This window comes from Chiloscyllium plagiosum, unplaced genomic scaffold, assembly GCF_037043375.1.
Source record: "Chiloscyllium plagiosum isolate Xiang-an unplaced genomic scaffold, Cpla_swu_hap1 HiC_scaffold_27, whole genome shotgun sequence".
Taxonomy (NCBI): domain Eukaryota; kingdom Metazoa; phylum Chordata; class Chondrichthyes; order Orectolobiformes; family Hemiscylliidae; genus Chiloscyllium; species Chiloscyllium plagiosum.
In genome coordinates this window covers 83,254,167-83,274,826 of record NW_028270165.1, presented here as the reverse complement: position 1 = coordinate 83,274,826, position 20,660 = coordinate 83,254,167, and the positions used below count along the sequence as shown (strand labels likewise).

At 47.2% G+C, this 20,660-nt stretch overlaps 1 protein-coding gene across 1 annotated transcript in view; it reads right to left on the bottom strand.

Annotated features, from left to right (window-relative positions):
• LOC148144758 (uncharacterized) overlaps nt 1-6,841 on the bottom strand; it is a gene marked incomplete at its 3' end in the record, with an annotated part of 211,087 nt that extends 204,246 nt beyond the window's left edge. The window contains exons 1-2 of the mRNA XM_087975437.1: nt 6,810-6,841; nt 5,249-6,568 (exon numbers count right to left, since the gene is read on the bottom strand). Coding sequence (XP_087831563.1) covers nt 5,249-6,568; nt 6,810-6,841 — 1,352 coding nt within the window. The remainder of the gene's footprint in view (nt 1-5,248; nt 6,569-6,809) is intronic.
• Nucleotides 6,842-20,660: the final 13,819 nt, after the last annotated feature.

Below are 20,660 nucleotides of genomic sequence, written 5' to 3'. Positions count from 1 at the left end.
CCCTCTGTGTAAATTCCCCACCCCCACCACTTTCCCCCCAAACAGTCCTTGAACCTCTTTTAGTTGACCTTTCTACTTTGGAGGGAAAAAAACGCCTCTGACTATCATAGAATCCCTCCAGCGTGGAAACAGACCATTTAGCCCAACAAGTCAACACTGGCCCTCTAAAGATTAACACATAGAGACTCGTTTTCTTACCCCCATTATCTACATTTACTCCTGACTAATGCACCGAACTTACACATCCCTGAACATTGGGCAATTTACACTCAGGGAGAAAGTGAGGTCTGCAGATGCTGGAGATCAAAGTTGAAACTTTATTGCTGGAACAGCACAGCAGGTCAGGCAGCATCCAGGGAACAGGAGATTCGACGTTTCGGGCACAGGCCCTTCTTCAGGAATGAGCAGAGAGTGTTCAGCAGGAGAAGATAAAAGGTAGGGAGGAGGGGCGTTGGAAATGTGATAGGTTTCCAACGCCCCTCCTCCAAGTCCCTCCTCCCTACCTTTTATCTTCTCCTGCTGAACACTCTCTGCTCATTCCTGAAGAAGGGCCTGTGCCCGAAACGTCGAATCTCCTGTTCCCTGGATGCAATTTACACTCAGACAATCCAACTTATCCTGCCTCTCCCTGGACGCTATGGGTAATTTAGCATCGCTAATCCACCCTAACCTATACAAGTTTGGATTGTAGGAGGAAGCCGGAGCACCCGGAGGAAGCCCACACAGACACGTGAGGTGGGTTGCAGGGACAATGTGCCAACTCCACACAGATAGTTGCCTGAGACTAAAATCGAACGCAGGTCTCTGGCACTGTGAGGCGTCAGTGCGAACCACTGAGCTATCCTGCCACCCCTGTCCAGCCAATCTGTGTATCTCAGCAGTTTGTCGAGGTCTCCTCTCAGCCTCTGTTTTTCCAAAGAAAACAATCCAGGTTTATGCCTCCTCTGCTCATAACGAGAGCCCTCCAGACTAGGCAATGTCTGGTGAACCTTGCCTGTACCCTCCACCAGAGCACCCACATCCTTCCAGTAGCACTGTGACCAGAACTGCACACAATATTCCGAATGTGGCCAGAATAAACAGCTGTAACGTAACTCTTACACTCAAGGAAGCGTGCTGTGTGCCTTCTTGATCACCGTGCCCACCTACATTACCACATCCACAGATCTATATGCCCAGATCCCTCTGTATGCCAGTGCTCTTATGTGTTCTGCCATTTATCATACAATTCTTATATTTCCTTTGTCTCTATCGAGCTTCACCTTGACTGTCTTTCTCTCTTCATCTCTTTTTTTTCCCCCCTCCTCACCCTTCCACACATCAGCATATCATAAGACCATAGGAGTAGAAATTAGGCCATTCAGCCCATTGAGTCTGCTTCGCCATTCAATCATGGCTGATACGTTTCTCAACCCCATTCTCCCCATAACCCTTGAATCCCTTGATACTCAAGAACCGATCTATCTCAGTCCTAAATATATTCAGTAACTTGGCCTCTGCAGCCTTCTGTGGCAGTGAATTCCATAGACTCACTACACTCTGGCTTAAGAAGTTTCTCTTCCCTCTTCTCTAGGGTCTTCCCTTGACGTGAAGGCTGAGCCCTCAGGTTCTCGTCTCTCCTCCGAATGGAAACATCTTCCCAACATCCACGCCGTTCATTATTCTGTAGGTTTCAATTAGATTCCCTCTCATCCTTCTGAACTCCATGAAGTATAAACCTAGAGTCCTCTAATGTTCTTCATATGTTAAATTTTTCATTCCTGGACCATTCTTGTGAACCTCCTCTGAACATGTTCTAGGGCCAGTACATCCTTCCTGAGATATGGGGCCCACATCTACATACAGTACTCTAATTGTGGGCTGACCGGAGCCTTACAGAGCCTCAGAAGTACATCCCTGCATTTATATTCAAGTCTGATCAAAATAAATGCCATCATTGCATTTGCCTCCCCAACTACTGACTCAACCTGTAAGTTTACCTTGAGAGAATCCTGGAGTAGAACTCCATAGTCCCTTTTCACATCAGATTTCTAAATTTTCTCCCCATAATCCTTCTGTTCCAGAGTAGCAGCAGAGATTTCCAGACACCTCGATTGTTTTCAGGGATACCAAGGGATCTTTGGAATTGCCAGTATCTCAGGAGGAGGCAGAGGGGAATGTGGTGTGGTCCTGTAAACTGCAGAACTTTGCAACTCCCTGAACCAGCAGGAACTCTTTCTGGACCAAGAAACAAAAGGGCCACTGAGAAACTGCTACATCAGGAGGCAGAAATTAGGCCATTCAGCCCATTGAATGGTGGAGCAGACTCAATCATTCTTTAGTATCAAGGGTTACAGGGAGAATTGGGTTGAGAAACGTATCAGCCACGATTGAATAGTGGAGCAGACTCAATAGGCTGAATGGCCTAATTTCTGGTAGTTAACCATCCCTGGGAAGAAGGACGCAAAACAACAAGATGTTTCCTGGGACAGATGAGCGAAGTGTTTAATAAGCTCATGATAAAAGGACAATTAAGTTTGTCTGTGGAAGGAAGGCCCTGACGTAAAGGGTTTTTTTGCAGGAAACGCTGTATCAAACAAACCACTAAACCTCGAGGATAAGAAGGTAAGCTACAGACCGGAGATCTCCAGAAGTGTGGGGAGGTGGTGTTAGAATCTAAAGAAGCATCACATCACAGATTTGAAAGCGAGGAATCTCCACCAGAATTCAACCAGAATGATGTAGCAGCAGTACTTGGAAGAAGAATGCTGCACTGAATCCCTGGACACTTCCAGAGACAGATACTGTTGGGGGAAACTCAGTTAAATTCTGCCATCAATTGGGTGATAGCCAAGTTGTGAGTGAGGTTGAACTTGGTTACTTGAGTTTTATTTTTGGTTGCTACATACAATAAAGTGTTAATCATTGTTTCAGCAGTTAATTGTGTGCAGTTTCTGAGTTAAGAGCCAAATTAAGGCGATTCACCCACACCACAGTGAGAGGCTGGGATTCATGTTGACTCCATTGCATTCAGCAGTACATCACGTCAATACTCTTATAAAGCGAAGGCTGACAGCACCACCTTTCTCAAACAAAAACACCCAGAGGACCGTTTCGCCCAATAATCTGTAAAATTAGCATTAAAAGTGGTGTAACCTGCTCTAATGAGAAGAATAAATCCCCAATGCTTTAAAATCAACAATCAGCAATATATTTATCCAACTCTCACGGTGAACAAATGAACAAAACTATTAACAAACTGGATACAGGCCAGGAGCAGATGGGTGGCACTAGTTTAGTTGGGGATCATGGACTGGTTGGTCTGAAGGGTCTGTTTCCAGGCAGCATGACTCCATCGCACGTAATGAATGGGGATCCATCCCAAAGATGATAAAGGTTTCAAGCACCATCTGTAGACTTCCTCCTGATAACTGAAGGCAGTGGGGCACTGTGAGGGTCAGTAGATCAGTCAGCCAGCCAGTTCTCTCCAGGAGACTTGTCTCTCAAGTAAGGAAGTGGTTTCCTGCCCCATCAGCCAGATTATCCAGTTGGATTAGGTCCTATATTTCCAACAAAATAGGTCAACGGGGCAGTGTCTATAACAAATATGTTATTAAACTTGGAAGAGTGCTGAAGACATATACAAGGATGTTACCAGGATTCAAGGGTCTGTGTAAAAGGGAGAGGTTGGACAAGCTAAGATATTTTTATTTAGAGCATTAGAAACTGAGAGAGGCCCTTACAGAAGTGAAGAGATCGTAGAGGGTGAATGCACTCAGACTTTTACCCTGGGGTTGGGGAAGTGAGGGCGAGAGGGCATCAGTTTAAGGTTAGAGGAAAAAGAATAAAAGGGAATGTGAGGGGCAATGTTTCTTTTTACGCAGACGGTGGTACACATATGGAATGAAATGCCAGCGGAAGTGGTTGAGGTGGGTCGATTAACAACATTTAAAAGGCATTTGGAGAAATACGTGGATAGGAAAGGTATGGGAGGAAATGGACCAAGTGCAGGGAAATGGGCTTAGTGTTGATGGACAGTTTGGTCGGTGTGGACCATGTTGGGCCGAATGGCCTGTCTCCTGCTGTAGGACTCTATGATTCGCATCGCTTTATCGGTACGACAGTTTTGAGTTTCCAAATGAACATCTCACAATCAGGCCGAATAAAATCCAATCTCATTTGTCAACTCTGATGCGGAGGTGCTGGTGTTGAATTGGAGTCGACAAAGTCAGAAGTCACACGGCACCAGATGAAGTGATGAAGGAGCAGCACTCATGAAAGAGCAGTGCTCCTAAAGCTTGTGATTTCAAATAAACTTGTTGCACTGTAACGTGGTGTCATGTGACTTCCGACTTCTTCAACTCTGGGTTTGTCTCAAACTTGACGGGGTTCTTCGTCCAACTCGACATATTTTATCAATATTGCTTGGAGGAATTTTTTTTAAGATTAGATTCCCTACAGTATGGAAACAGGTCCTTTGGCCCAACAAGTCCACACTGGCCCTCCGCAGAGTAACCCAGCCAGACCCATTCCCCTATCCCTATTCCTCTACATTTACCCCAACTAATGCACCACACCTACACATCCCTGAACACTATGGGACAATTTAGATGGGCCAATCCATCCTAACCTTTAGACTAGGGGAAGGAAACCAGAGCACTCAGAGGAAACCCATACAGACGTGGGGGGGGGGGGTGGCATCGTGAAAGCTACACACAGACTGACATCCTGAGGGTGGAATTGAACCCAGGTCAGCATCGTGAGGCAGTGGTACTAACCACTGAGTCACCATGCCACCCCTGAGCCACGTAGGTGGGCTTGTGGGGGTGGGGGGGAGGTAAGTCCAGCACAAACAAAGAAAGCTCACTGCACCCACTGTCAGAATGGGCAGGAGGTTCAGCCCTGGGGGTGACCCATTGCAGTGTCACTGGTGGAATCTGATTGTTGGATGCACTGGTGCCTCCGCAAGTTGCAGGACGATGTGAACTTCCGCCCGCAGTCAGGGCAGGCAAACGGCCTCTCCCCGGTGTGGACCCATTGGTGGGCCAGCAGTTTGGAGGAGCAGGTGAACCCCTTCCCACACTTGGGGCAGCTGAATGGCCTTTCCCTGGTGTGGACCCGCTGGTGGGACAACAGGTCAGAGGAATTGCTGAAGGCCTTAGCACACTCAGAGCAGGCGAAAGCCCTCTCCCCCATGTGGATTTGCCGGTGTCTCAGCAGGTTGAAGGACTTGCTGAAGGCCTTCCTGCACTCTGGGCAGCTGAAGGGCCTCTCCCCCGTGTGGACCCGCTGATGGGCCAGCAGGTTGGAGGACTTACTGAAGGCCTTCCCACACTCTGTGCAGCTGAAGGGCCTCTCCCCCGTGTGGACCTGCTGATGGGCCAGCAGGTTGGAGGACTTACTGAAGGACTTCCCACACTCTGGGCAGCTGAAGGGCCTCTCCCCCGTGTGGACCCGCTGATGGGCCAGCAGGTCAGACGATTTACTGAAGGCCTTCCCACACTCTGGGCAGCTGAAGGGCCTCTCCCCCGTGTGGATTCGCTGGTGACTCAGCAGGTCGGAGGAATTGCTGAAGGCCTTCCCGCACTCTGGGCAACTGAAGGGCCTCTCCCCTGTGTGGACCCGCTGATGGGTCAGCACGTTGGAGGAATTGCTGAAGGCCTTCCCACACTCTGGGCAGCTGAAGGGCCTCTCCCCCGTGTGGACCCGCTGATGGGCCAGCAGGTTGGAGGACTTACTGAAGGCCTTCCCACACTCTGTGCAGCTGAAGGGCCTCTCCCCCGTGTGGACCTGCTGATGGGCCAGCAGGTTGGAGGACTTACTGAAGGACTTCCCACACTCTGGGCAGCTGAAGGGCCTCTCCCCCGTGTGGACCCGCTGATGGGCCAGCAGGTCAGACGATTTACTGAAGGCCTTCCCACACTCTGGGCAGCTGAAGGGCCTCTCCCCCGTGTGGATTCGCTGGTGACTCAGCAGGTCGGAGGAATTGCTGAAGGCCTTCCCGCACTCTGGGCAACTGAAGGGCCTCTCCCCTGTGTGGACCCGCTGATGGGTCAGCACGTTGGAGGAATTGCTGAAGGCCTTCCCACACTCTGGGCAGCTGAAGGGCCTCTCCCCCGTGTGGACCCGCCGGTGCTTCAGCAGGTTGGAGTCGTCACTGAAGGCCTTCCCGCATTCGGGGCAGCTGAATGGCCTCTCCCCCGTGTGGACTCGCCGGTGCTTCAGCAGGTTGGAGGAATTGCTGAAGGCCTTCTCACACTCTGGGCAGCTGAAGGGCCTCTCCCCCGTGTGGACCCGCTGATGAGCCAGCAGGTCGGAGGATTTAGTGAAGGCCTTCTCACACTCTGGGCAGCTGAAGGGTCTCTCCCCCGTGTGGATTTGCTGGTGTCTCAGCAGGTCGGAGGAATTGCTGAAGGCCTTCCCGCACTCTGGGCAGCTGAAGGGCCTCTCCCCTGTGTGGACCCATTGATGGGCCAGCAGGTTGGAGGAATTGCTGAAGGCCTTCCCGCACTCTGGGCAGCTGAAGGGCCTCTCCCCCATGTGGACCCGCCGGTGCCTCAGCAGTTTGGAGTCGTCGCTGAAGGCCTTCCTGCATTCGGGGCAGCTGAATGGCCTCTCCCCCGTGTGGACTCGCCAGTGCTTCAGCAGGTTGGAGGAATTGCTGAAGGCTTTCCCGCATTCGTGGCAATTGAAGAGCCTCTCACCAGTGTGTATATGCTGGTGGGCCAGCAAGACACAGGAGCTAGTAAAGCCCTTCTCCCGCTCGGGGCAGGAGAACGGCCTCTTCCCAGTGTGATTGCACTGATGAGCCACCAGGACAGATGGGACACGGAAGCTCTTCCCGCAGTCGCCACAATTCCATGGTTTCTCAACAGGGCGTGTTTCCTCGGGTTTCTCCATGGCCGAAGCTTCAGCTGCACACACATGTGTACAACCCTGCCATGAATTCTTCTTTCCAGGCAGTAGAGTTGTTTCAGGCTCCACACTCAGTGCGCTACAACAGTAGGGTCTTTCAACCAGTGCCCCCGTACTCAAACAGGAACCAAAAAGAAAGCTTTGCTCCTTCTCACAGAATCATAGTTGAAAATTGTTGCGGTCCTGATGGATTGAGTAACTGTCAGACATTGACGTGAAAGTGAGGACTGGAGACACTGGAGAGTCAGAGTCAAAAACTGCGTCACTGGAAAAGCGCAGCATGGCAAGCAGCATCAGAGAAGCAGGAGAATCAACATTTTGGACATAAGCCCTTTATCTGTTAACTTGAAACTTCTGTCTTCAGATAGTCTGTAAGAAAAGATGATAAAAGTCATCACTGCCAGTCCGGTTAAGAATATCAAGGCATTGACACTGACACCAGAGAGAAACTGTACATATAGATGTGGCAAATGTTAGTGGCTAGCCAGAGTGATAGAGATATGTAGCACCCTTCCAGATAACCTAACCTAATCTCGGCCGATTTGCCAGCATTTTTGCCCATATTGTCTAAACCCTTCCTAATCGTATACCCATCCAGATGCCACTGTACCAGCACCCACCACTTCCTCTGACAGCTCTTTCCTTAAACACGCCACTTTCTGCATGAAAGACTTATCCCTTAGGTTCCTTTGTTAAGTTCTTTTGCTTGAGCTTCTTCCACTGCAATACGCCAACTTCTGTGAACAACCAAACTTTATTAAGTACAGTACAAGCTGTGGAGAAACTCTTAACACTCTTCGCAATGCTTGAACACAACAGTACCAAAAAAAAAACAAACCGCTTAAACAAAGTAAAACTGAAACAGAGGCTTACAATTGAAGTTAGAAGGGCAGAAGGAGACAGTGTTAGCAGCCTTTCTCCACATAGTCCACTGCTTAACTCACCCAAACGAGACTTCAGCTTTCAGGACTGACCACTCCCTTTTCATTGTACAGGTCACTTCTAAAACATAAAAGCTTTGGCCTCAAGTCTCATCTGTTCACATATAACCAAAAATGCCTCCCAACACCATTTTTCGTCTCTGTACTGAATGAGTCGCTTCGGAGCCCAGGTTTTTTTAACCACCCTTCTGAAAAAAAACCAAGGACACAGCATCCTTGTGAAGAAGGACCAGCTTTTAGTAAAAGGACCAGCTTTGTGACAGAGGGATATAGGCCAAACACTGGCAGGTGGGATTAGATTAGTTTGAGAACATAGCATGGAGTAGTTGGACTGAAGGGACTGTTTCTGTGCTGTTTGACTCGGTAACTGTTCTGCAATGGTCTGAAAACCATTTTCTTGCCTTCCCCCATAAACATCCACTTCTTTGTTGTTCCAAATCAGATGAACTCAGCCTTGAATATATTCAATGATCCCATAACTGCAGGAAGACATCCCCACTTCTGGACTCAATTCCTCTTGCTAAGATAACACCTGCTTTGCTCATTGCTTGCTGCACCTATCTCACAACTGGCATTAACTGGTATGGAAGGACGCTGAGGCCCCTTTATACACATTCCTGATGAAGGGCTCGTGTCAGTAACGCTGACTCTCCTGCTCCTCGGATGCTGCCTCATCTGCTGTGCTTTTCGAGCACCACACTTTTTGACTCTGATCTCCAACATTTGCGGTCCTCACTTTCTCCACATCCCAATATATCACCATTTAAACAATGCATCTCCTTTCTGCTTTCCCTCCCCACCCCCCACAGGGAATGCTATCACTTCACATCGTGGTACTGCATTTTCCATGAGTTTGCCAACTGAGACACAGACCTGGCCCAATTTTTCCAGAATCTGCCCCCTCCATAAATTGAGATTGAAGGCGAGAGAGAGAAACACAATCGGCTTGTCTCTGATTAGCAGGAGGACCACGCTCCTTCCGGTCCTCCAGGGATTCCTATTGGCCCAACAAAAGAAGATCATGCACAGATTCTGCGGACAACCAGGAGCACGCGCAGGTTTTGCTGACACTGGCGAACATGCGCAGTGTGTGTTGTCACCGAGGAGCATGCGCAAGATGCTCTGTGAAGTTGTTGGTGTTACTGACAGATTTTGTGCCCAAATGACACTCGGAGACAAGAAAGGCTGGAGCGACATTTTATATTTATCCTGCGGCTCCACATTTTATTCCTTTTGCATTTTATTTGACTACTCATCTTTTCCTCAGGGTAGGGGACTCCCAAACTGGAGGGTATAGGTTGAGGGTGAGAGGGGAAAGATTTAAAAGGGACCTAAGGAGTAGAAAAAAAGTGTGAAAGTTAATTCCCCTCAAGTGCCCTCTCCAAACCTGCACATCTTTGGATTGTGGGAAGAAACCGGAGCACCAAAGGAATGCCATGCAGAGAAGGTGCAAACTCCACTCAGACAGTTGCCGGAGACCGGGATCAAACCCGGGTGCCTAGCGCTATAAGGCAGCAGTGCTAACCACTGAGTCTGATCAGAAAAAGCAGCAATTGATTTATATTAGGGTGAGAGGGGAAAGGATTAAAAGGGACCTAAAGGGCAACTATTTCAGGCAGCGGGTGGTGCGTGGATTGAATGAGCTCCCAGAGGAAGTGGTGGAAGCTGGTACAATTACAATATTCAAAAGGCATCTGGATGGGTATATGAACAGGAAGGTTTGGAGGGATATGGGCCAAGAGCTGGCAAATGGGCCTAGATTAATTTAGGATATATGATTGGCACGGAACAAACAAATTGTTTCCATGCTCCACTACTCTATTTCTACATTGTCAGAACTGTTATGACACAGACTGCACCCCCCACTAATTTAAACCCAAAAAAGATTTACCCCAGGTGGTAATGTGAAAATTCAAGAGGTAAGGAACTGTTTCTAAAAGTCACTATTTAAAGTTTTATTTAATGATCCAGGACACTTACTTGCAAGTGTTTAAATCTGCTGGGATTTTTCGTACCGCCAAACCTATTCAAATCTGTCTAAACCAGTTCAAATCTTGGACGAAAGCCCCCAAATTTTACAACACTGGGTGCAACCTCCCCCACCTAATTTAAACCAGCAACATAGAGAAGGTTTAACCCATGTGGTAATCTGTGAAAATTCAAGAACCAAGAAACTATTCCCAAAGGTCAGTATTTAAAGTTAAAATTAACAACTTTATTTATTAAAGTCAAACGGAGAATAATTAATTAACAACTATTTGCAACTCCTGTCTCTAACCTATCTTCTACCTTCCCCTGTATGATACCAGTCCAATAAAAACCTTGATTAAGATTTACCGAAAGACTCAAACTTCAAAACCAGCCAGCTGTTAAATCTTCTCTTTGTATCTTCCTCTGTAGATTTGCTCTCCAGGTCGGTGTCGATGTTTTTTCTCTGTGCAGACTCCTTCTCTGGACAGGTGCCTCTGAGTTCTCACTAGCAGCCTACATTTGTTGGTCTTTTGGCAGTTCTCCTGTAACTGTTCAACATTTTTTTTTGATTTTGTACTCCAAAGCATCAAATCATTTGAGGAGAAAGTGATGTCTGCAGATGCTGGAGATCAGAGCTGAAAATGTGTTGCTGGAAAAGCGCAGCTGGTCAGCCAGCATCCAGGGAACAGGAGAATCGACGTTTCTGGCATAAGCCCTTCTTCCGGAATGAGGAAAGTGTGTCCAGCAGGCTAAGATAAAAGGTAGGGAGGAGGGACTTGGGGGAGGTGTGTCGGAAATGCGATAGGTGGAAAGAGGTCAAGGTGAGGGTGATAGGTCAGACTGGGGTGGGGGCGGAGAGGTCAGGAAGAAGATTGCAGGTTAGGAAGGCGGTGCTGAGTTCGATGGATTTGACTGAGACAAGGTGGGGGGAGGGGAAATGAGGAAACTGGTGAAATCCGAGTTCATCCCTTGTGGTTGGAGGGTTCCTAGGCAGAAGATGAGGCGCTCTTCCTCCAACCGTCGTGTTGTTGTGGTCTGGCGATGGAGGAGTCCAAAGACCTGCATATCCTTGGTGGAGTGGGAGGGGGAGTTGAAGTGTTGAGCCACAGGGTGGTTGGGTTGGTTGGTCCGGGTGTCCCAGAGATGTTCTCTGAAATGCTCCGCAAGTAGGCGGCCTGTCTCCCCAATATAGAGGAGGCCACATCGGGTGCAGAGGATGCAATAGATGATGTGTGTGTAGGTGCAGGTGAATCTGTGGCGGATATGCAAGTTTCCTTTGGGGCTTTACCCCTCACCTCCCTCCAAGGCCCCAGATCAGCTGGTAGTTGCCTGTCGTGTTCCTGGTCAATTGTTTGTACAAGTGGTTGTTATGGGGGACTTTAACTTTCCTGATATTGATTGGGAAAGCTATAGCTCAAGTTCGTTAGATGGGTCAGTGTTTGTTCAATGTGTGCAGGAGAGTTTCCTGACACAATATGTAGACAGGCCAACAAGAGGTGAGGCCATACTGGATTTGGTTCTGGGTAACGAACCAGGCCAGGTGTTAGAATTAGAGGTAGGTGAGCACTTTGGGGATAGTGACCATAATTCGGTGATTTTTACTCTCGTGATGGAGAGGGATAAGTGTGTACTACAGGGCAAGAGTTATAGCTGGGGTCAGGGAAATTATGATGCGGTGAGGCATGACTTAGGATGTGTGGCTTGGAAAAGTAGACTCCAAGGCAAGAGTGTAAATGATATGTGGAGCTTGTTCAAGGAGCAACTATTGAGTGTCCTTGATAATTATGTACCTGTCAGGCAGGGAGGAAAGGGTCGTGCGAGGGAGCCGTGGTTTAATAAGGAATTGGAATCCCTTGTTAAATGGAAGAGGGCGGCCTATCTCAAGATGAGACGTGAAGGTTCAATTGGGGCGATTGAGAGTTATAGGGTAGCCAGGAAGGACCTGAAGAGAGAGCTAAGAGCAGCAAGGAGGGGACATGAAAGGTCCTTAGTCGGTAGGATTAGGGAAAACCCTAAGGCTTTCTATAGGTATGTTAGGAATAAAAGAATGACTAGGGTAGGAATAGGTCCAGTCAAGGATAGTAGTGGGAAGTTGCGTGTGGAGGCAGAAGAGATTGGGGAGACACTGAATGAATACTTTTCTTCAGTATTTACTCAGGAACAGGGCATTGTCATCGATGTGAATACTGAGTCACAAATAAGTAGAATGGATGGCTTTGAGGTATGTAGAGAAGAGGTGTTGGAAATCCTGGAAAAGGTGAAAATAGATAAGTCCCCTGGGCCTGATGGCATTTATCCTAGGATTCTCTGGGAAGCAAGGGAGGAGATTGCAGAGCCATTGGCCTTGATATGTCCTCTTTGTCTACAGGAGTAGTGCCAGAAGACTGGAGGATAGCAAATGTGGTTCCCTTGTTCAAAAAGGGGAGTAGGGATAACCCTAGTAACTATAGGCCGGTGAGTCTCACTTCTGTTGTGGGCAAAGTCTTAGAGAGAATTGTAAGGGATAGGATTTATGCACATCTGGATAGGAATAATGTGATCAAGGATCGTCAGCATGGTTTTGTGAAGGGCAGGTCGTGCCTCACAAACCTTATTGAATTCTTTGAAAAGGTGACGAAGGAGGTTGATGAGGGGAAAGCGGTAGATGTGGTATATATGGATTTTAGTAAGGCGTTTGATAAGGTTCCCCATGGTAGGCTACTGCAGAAGATACGGAGATATGGCATTGAGGGTGAGTTGGAGGTTTGGATTAGGAATTGGCTGGATGGAAGAAGACAGAGGGTAGTAGTTGATGGCAAAGTTTCTTCATGGAGTGCCGTCACTAACGGTGTTCCGCAAGGATCTGTTTTGGGACCATTGCTGTTTGTCATTTTTATAAATGACCTGGAAGAGGGGTTAGAAGGTTGGGTGAGCAAGTTTGCGGATGATACGAAAGTCGGAGGAGTTGTTGACAGTGAGGAAGGATGTGGCAGGTTACAGCAGGATATAGAGAAGCTGCAGAGCTGGGCAGAAAGGTGGCAAATGGAATTCAATGTAGCTAAGTGTGAGGTGATTCACTTTGGGAAGAATAACAAAAAGATGGGGTACTGGGCTAATGGTCGGATACTTGGTAGTGTGGATGAGCAGAGGGATCTTGGTGTCCATGTACACAGATCTCTGAAAGTTGCCACCCAGGTAAATAGTGCGGTGAGGAAGGCATATGGCGTACTGGCTTTTATTGGGAGAGGAATTGAGTTCCGGAGTCCTGAGGTCATGATGCAGTTGTATAAGACTCTGGTGCGGCCGCATCTGGAATATTGTGTGCAGTTTTGGTCGCCATACTATAGGAAGGATGTGGAGGCACTGGAACGGGTGCAGAGGAGGTTTACTAGGATGTTGCCTGGTATGGAAGGAAGATCGTATGAGGAAAGACTGAGACACTTGGGGCTGTTTTCATTAGAGAAAAGAAGGTTTAGGGGTGACTTGATTGAGGTGTACAAGATGATTAGGGGGTTAGATAGGGTTGACAGCGTGAACCTTTTCCCGCGTATGGAGTCGGGTATTGCAAGGGGGCATAGCTTTAAATTAAGGGGGGGTAGATATAGGACTGAAGTTAGGGGTAGGTTCTTCACTCAGCGAGTCGTGAGTTCATGGAATGCCCTGCCAGTAGCAGTGGTGGACTCTCCCTCTTTACGGGCATTTAAGCAGGCATTGGATAGGTATATGGAGGATAGTGGGTTAGTCTAGGTTAGGTGGGCTTGGATCGGCGCAACATTGAGGGCCAAAGGGCCTGTACTGCGCTGTATTCTTCTATGTTCTATGTACTTCCTTGCAGAAGTCCATTCTATTCCGAATTACTCAAAAACTGCATAAATCCATGTAAGATTCTGTAGCTCCCACTTTAGAAATAGAATCAGTCTGACCTAACATTGGGATACAGACAGACTTTAATGTCTCACCTTCAGTGCATTATCTGAGCTGAGATGACACCTATTGTTAAAAGCTATCTTGAGAATGTAAGTTTAAAAAAAGTTCTGGGATTTACAAATGAAGGAACCGAAACTAACATGGTCATCCTAAAAGATGCAAGCTCACCTGCACACTTTAGCACACTGGATCCACCCTAAAGTGCAGATCTTTGGACTGTGGGAGGAAGCCAGAACACCCAGAAGTAACCAACACAGACACAAGCGGGAGAACATGCCAAACTTCACACAGACAGTCACCCAAGGGTGGAATCAAACCCAGGCTCCTGGCGTTATTAAGCAGCATTGATAACCACTGAGCCACCATCCCACCCAGTGCTTTGAGGTTCTGCTTTGTCTTTGCAGCTTTTAACTTCTCATGCGCCCTCAGCAGAGGCTGTGTCCTGCTGACATCGTTGGACCACACCCATTGCACCTCCCTTTCCCACTTCTCCAGCCCTGAATGCATCAGTTCCTGAATCCTGGCACCAGATTCCGATACCATCTGTGCTTCTGCTGCCAACTGCAGAGAACGGAGGCAATCCCCATCACTATTCTGTCCCTTACCTCCCCCTCCCTAACGTTGTTCTTACTCCCACCACACCACAGTTAGCTCCTCCCCCCTGCAGCCCTCTCCCAGATCCCCTTTGCCTGCCTGACCTGGGCTCACACCCTCCTGACCCTGTCCACTGACCCCATCAGAAGACTCTGTATGGAGGGAAAGACCATCTCCCAGAATAAAAAAAATCTGATTAACTTTCCGCCTTGCCCTCCCAGCATGTCAGCAACCTGGCTTCCAGCTCCACCTCTCTGAGCCGAAGGTCCTCCAAGTTGTGGTTGCCTTGGATCACATCATCCAGAGCCTTCCACCTTTTGCAAATCGAAAGACAAGTCTCACCCTGCCCTCTCCCGTGTCTATTGTGTAACTGCTTAATCATTTTTAGTGGCCGGGCGAGACTGATAGCCAAGTTTGGAACCCATGAGGACGGCCTTCACCAGGACCTTGGGTTTATGTTACATTACAGGGGACCCCACTACACTGTACACATTCTGTCTCTCTGTCTCACACACAGCCATACATTCTCACATACTCACGCAGCCACTCTCTCAGATATACGCGCTCTTTCAGATGCACAACACATGTACCCACCCACACTCTCACCCACACACACATCCTCTCATAGACTTATACTCCTGCTCACTCTCACTTTACCAAGCATGCACACACGCAAACACACACTCTCTCAGCCAGACTCACGGGGAAGCACACACTCACTCACTCTCATGCATGCACACATAGATAAGACCATGGGATGAATTTGCATTTGCAGAATTATGTTTGTAGATTCATTCTGTTTTGCTCAAAAAGTGCACCATCTGCAGTCAATCCATGTAATATTTTATAAATTCCTACTTTGGAAACAGAACCAGTATGACTCAAGACAGACTCGAACCTCACATCTTTCATGCATTGTCTGAGCTGAGATGGCACCTCTTTGTAAAACCTGAAGTTATCTCGAGACTGTGACTTAAAAGAAGTTTTAGGATTTACATACTAATGAACTGAAACCTGCAACCCATTCTAAAGATGAAACACTTAAAAGCAGTCGAGGTTTGTTCAATATATCATTTTGCTACAAATTCTGTGTCTTATGATCCTGCTGTACAGTTACCTGACGAAGGAGCAACACTCCGAAAGCTAGTGCTTCCAAATAAACCTGTTGGACTGTAACTGGATTTTAACTTTGTTTCCAGTGTAAACAGCCCACCCCTGCCATTGCTGCCAGTAAACTTTACAATGCTGAGGAAACAATGAACCATCAGTCCTGAAAAATGTACAATTCTAATAATACGAGCTACACATTGACTGCTCCTTCTGATATAAGACATTGGAAACCTCGCGCCGGAGATTGAAAGAAATTAGCAGCTTTAAAAGAAAAACCTGTTGGATCTTATAGCCTTCAATGTCTGAGTCCGACGGTAAGTTCAGGTAACTTTTGTTGGGACACAACTTTGTTGCAGCTTCAGATCGTCCCAGCAAAAGGGTGCACAAAAAGTAGCTTTTTATTGAAACACACACACACACACTCCCCTGCATCCCACTTTCTTCACTATTGGTCAGCTGAGTTGTCCCTTTGTAATTCGATCCTTGGTGCAACCTTAGCCTGGAGGAAGTATTGCTTCATTCAGCAATTGCAACCCATTGCCTGTATGCAAGTAAGATTCTCCCCGCGCATTTGCAGAGGGGCTGTCAAGAGTCAACTACACTGCTTTGGGTCTGGAGTCACATATCGGCCAGGCCAGGGAAAGGATGCAGCTGGGACGACTGAGTGAATCCTTTCCCACAACGGCAGTTTCCTCCCCTAAAGCATGAGCGAATCAGATTGGGGTGTTTGTTCCCCGAAAATGGTTTCATAATGAGATTCTGAACTCCACATTTCTGACTCAACTCCAAATCTGCCATCTGCTATGGTGAGATTCAAACCCGGGAGTCCCCAGAACTGGATTATTAATGCAGTCGACAATGGCACTCAGCCGAAGCTCCTTCAATCCCCCTGCGATGGCGGTGAACTCACTGATGTCTCTGCAGGTGGGAGGAGCAGGTGAAGCCCTTCCCGCACAGAGAGCAAGTGAACGGCCTCTTTGATCCTCCAAGCTGAGTAAATAGTGTGAAGTACTGTACTTTTCACAGTCACCGCAATGAATCTCCCTCATTCGGGTTTATCAGTATTCTTCCTGCCACACCAGTGTCCAAGCAGACAAAAGCAAACATTTCTTCTCGACTGGAATGGCTGCTGATATTCAAGTCCCAATGAATCAAGTGGCTCTGTCAGAAGCTGATGTATCTTTTGGTTTCAGATTTCTTTCCCCATGTATTCCTGCAAAAGAAACCATGAAATAAGTCACGGTCAGTACAGTCAAATGAACATAACATCGGTGACAATTCCTTAGATTGCTAGATTCCTGCTGATCATATATTATCCATGACACAGAAACCTGAAAACCCTCATTCAACAAGGTAGCATTAAGTATATAAAGAGGAAAACTTCATTTAGGTGACAATGACCTGGAACAACCTTCCTACAAAGTTGCTGGAAATGGAGCTGAGTGAAGGATATGAAAATGAAATGTCAAGGCTGCTTCAGGAAAGAAAGGCAGTAAAGTTGCCGAAAGACTTCCTGCTGACCTGTTAAATAAAAATGAATACAAGAAATACAGGATGTAATTCCATTACTATATTAGAAGGTGAAAAATCATAGCCATGCAGCTTGTACAACAGCGAATATCAGATATACACCATATGAAGCAATCATAAAATCCCTGCAGTGCAGAAAGAGGCCATTTGGCCCATCGAGCCTTCTCCGCCATTCTTTAAGATCATGGCTGATCTATCCATCATCTCAGCTCCTCTTACCAGCATTATCCTGACTATCGTAAATTCACCTACCATACAAAATCCCATCGAACTGTGTCTTGAATATGCCTGCTTCTGTTGCTTCCTTGGGCAAAGAATTCCATAGATTCACCACTCTCCAGGAGACGTAGTCCCTCCTCCTCTGCCTTAAACCTACCCCTAATCTTGTTACCTAGTCTAACCCACCAGCAGAAATGACGAGATAGGGTGAGTCTGGGTGGCATGCTGTTCGATGGGTCAGTGTGGACTTGATGGGTTGAATGGCCTCCTTCCACACTGTAGGCCTTCTATGATTTACTGCAGTTGTGTTTGCCCAGAACCACAACTCCCAGAACCTCCCAACTTCTGCAAATTGAAAGACAAGTCCCACCCTGCCCTCTCATATGTGTGTTATCTAACCGCTTCATCGCTTCCAGTGAATACAGCCCACACCTCCCACTGCTGCCGATAACCTTTACAATGCTGATGCAACAATGCAATACTTGCAATACTGAAAATCGTGAGGCTTCTGATGATACCAGTTACTGATTTACCGCTCCTTCTGATGCACAGCATTGGAAGTACATTGTTGGGGGCTGAAAGAAATGAGCAGTTTAAAACAAAAACCCACCGAAACCCTTCACTAGGCTTCCTGCTCATGACACTTTACTTAAAACACTTCAACCCCACATTGCAACAAATTCCCACATTCCATCAAAATCCTGGATGTCCTCACTTACTCAGTTGCTGTCTCTCAACTGAAAGATTTCATTGTAGCTTCTGCTCCCAGTCAGGACAAAATATCTTAGAAAGCTGCTCTGAAATTCCAGTCTTCACAACAATACTTCTGCTTTCCTTTAATCCAAATTGTCTGTGCTGACCAGATATCCCAAATTAACATAGTCCCATTTGTCAGCACTTAGCCTGTATCCTCTCAATTCACCCTGTTATCAGATGCCATTTAAAATGCTGTAATTATACCAGCCTCCACCACATCCTCTGGCAGCTCATTCCATGCTTGCATCACTCTGTGTGAGAAAGTTGTCCATAAGGGTCCTTTTAAATCTTTCCCCTCTCACCTCAAATCTATGCCCTCTAGTTTTGGACTTCCCTACCATGTAGAAATGTTTTTGGCTATTCACCCTATCCATGCTCCTTATGAACTTCTATACAGTCACCCCTCAGCCTCCAATGCTCCAGGGAAAACAGCCCCGGCCTATTCAGCCTCTCCCTATAGCTCGAACCCTGCAACTCTGGCAATAGCCTCGTAAATCTTTACCAAACCCTTTCAAAGGTTCAAAACACTTTTCCTGTAGCAGGGTAACCAGAACTGAACGCAGTATTCCAAAAGTGGCTGAATCAATGTCCAGTACAGGGGCAACATGACCTCCCAACATCTGTACTGAAATGCACTGACCTATAAAGGCAAGCATACCAAACACCTCCTTCACTATCCTGTCTACCTGCGACTCCACTTTCAAGAAACTATGAACCAGCACTCGAAGATATCTTTGGTCAACAACACTCCCCATTAACTTTGCAGATCCTGCCCTGATCTGCCTTTCCAAAACTCTGCACCTATGTATATGGTCTCTTGCTGTCCTGGACACAGAGTGTGAGAATTGGGAGCAGGAATAGGTCATTTGTTCTTTCCAGTCAGCACCAGCATTGAACAGTTCATAACTGGATATAAATATACCGGCATCTGGGTGGACAGGGTGGGATTTTTTCACTGCAGCATCGGAGGTTGAGAGATGACCTTAGAGAGGATTATAAAATCTTCAGGGGTATCGATGAGGTGAACAGCAGGCATTCTTTCCCTGGGATGGGTGTTTCAAGGTTAATGAGCAATCTTTGAAGAAGAGAGGAGAAATATTTTAAAAAGACATGAGGGGCACCTTTTTTATTTTAAGACAGAGAATAGTTCTCATGTGGTATCAATGTCCAGAGGAGGTGGTGGATGCAGGTAGAGTTACAGTGTTTAAAAGACATTTGGATAAGTACATAGGGATGTACAGCATGGAAACAGACCCTTCGGTCCAACCCATCCATGCCGACCAGATATCCCAACCCAATCTAATCCACCTGCCAGCACCCGGCCCATATCCCTCCAAACCCTTCCTATTCATATACCCATCCAAATGCCTCTCAAATGTTGCAATTGTAATAGGAAACGTTCAGAGAGTCTGGGCCAAACACTGGCAGATGGGACTAGTTTAGTTTCAGAACACAACAGCAAGTTGGACTGAAGGGTCTGTTTCTGTGCTGTATGACTGTAACTGTTCTATACTGGTCTTAAAACCATTTTCTTACCATCCCCCAAAACCATCCACTTCTTTGTTCTTCAAAGTCAAATGAACTCAGCCTTGAATACATTCAATGATTGACCTAACTGCAGGAAGACATCCACACTTCTGAAATCAACTTCTCTTGCTAATATACCACTTGCCTTGCTGATTGCTTGCTGCTCCTGTCTGACAACTGGCATTGACTGGTGTAGGAGGACGCTGAGGCCCCTTTGTCCATCCACACATCATTCCTGATGAAAGGCTCATGCCCAAAACATTGACTCTCCTCCTCCTCAGTTGTTGACTGACCTGCTGTGGTTTTCCAGCGCCACACTTTTCAACTCTGAACTCCATCATCTCACTTTCGCCACATCTCAACATATCACCATTAAAACAATGCGCCTCCTCTCTGCGTTTTTTTTTTAAATATCAAAGGCTATAGATTGTGTCACTGCATTTGCCATGTGTTTGCAAATTGAGACACAGACCTGGATCAACTTTTCCAGAGTCTGTCCCCCTGCCGCCCCCCGATTCACTCTTTCCTTTCAGTTGCTGCAAGTTAACAATTGAAACCCAGAATGAAACAAAAAGTGGTGATAAACAGACTGTTGTACTCACAAAAGTTAGACAGAGGAAGGAAGTTACAGTCTGGGATGAAGTTCACAGATTCTGGATTAGTGGTGCTGGAAGAGCACAGCAGTTCAGGCAGCATCCAAAGAGCAGCGAAATCGACGTTTCGGGCAAAAGCCCTTCATCAGGAATAAAGGCAGAGAGCCTGAAGCGTGGAGAGATAAGCTAGAGGAGGGTGCGGATGAGGAGAAAGTAGCATAGAGTACAATAGGTGAGTGGGGGAGGGGATGAAGGTGATAGGTCAGGGAGGAGAGGGTGGAGTGGATAGGTGGAAAAGGAGATAGGCAGGTAGGACAAGTCCGGACAAGTCATGGGTACAGTGCTGACCTGGAAGTTTGGAACTAGAGTGAGGTGGGGAAAGGGGAAATAAGGAAACTGTTGAAATCCACATTGAAGCCCACACCTCCTCCCTCACCTCTATCCAAGGCCCGAAAGGATGGCCACATCCATCAAAGTTTTACCTGCACATCCACTAATATCATTTATTGTATCCGTTGCTCCCGATGTGGTCTCCTCTACAGTGGGGAGACTAGGCGCCTCCTAGCAGAGCGCTTTAGGGAACATCTCCGGGATACCCGCACCAATCAACCATACTACC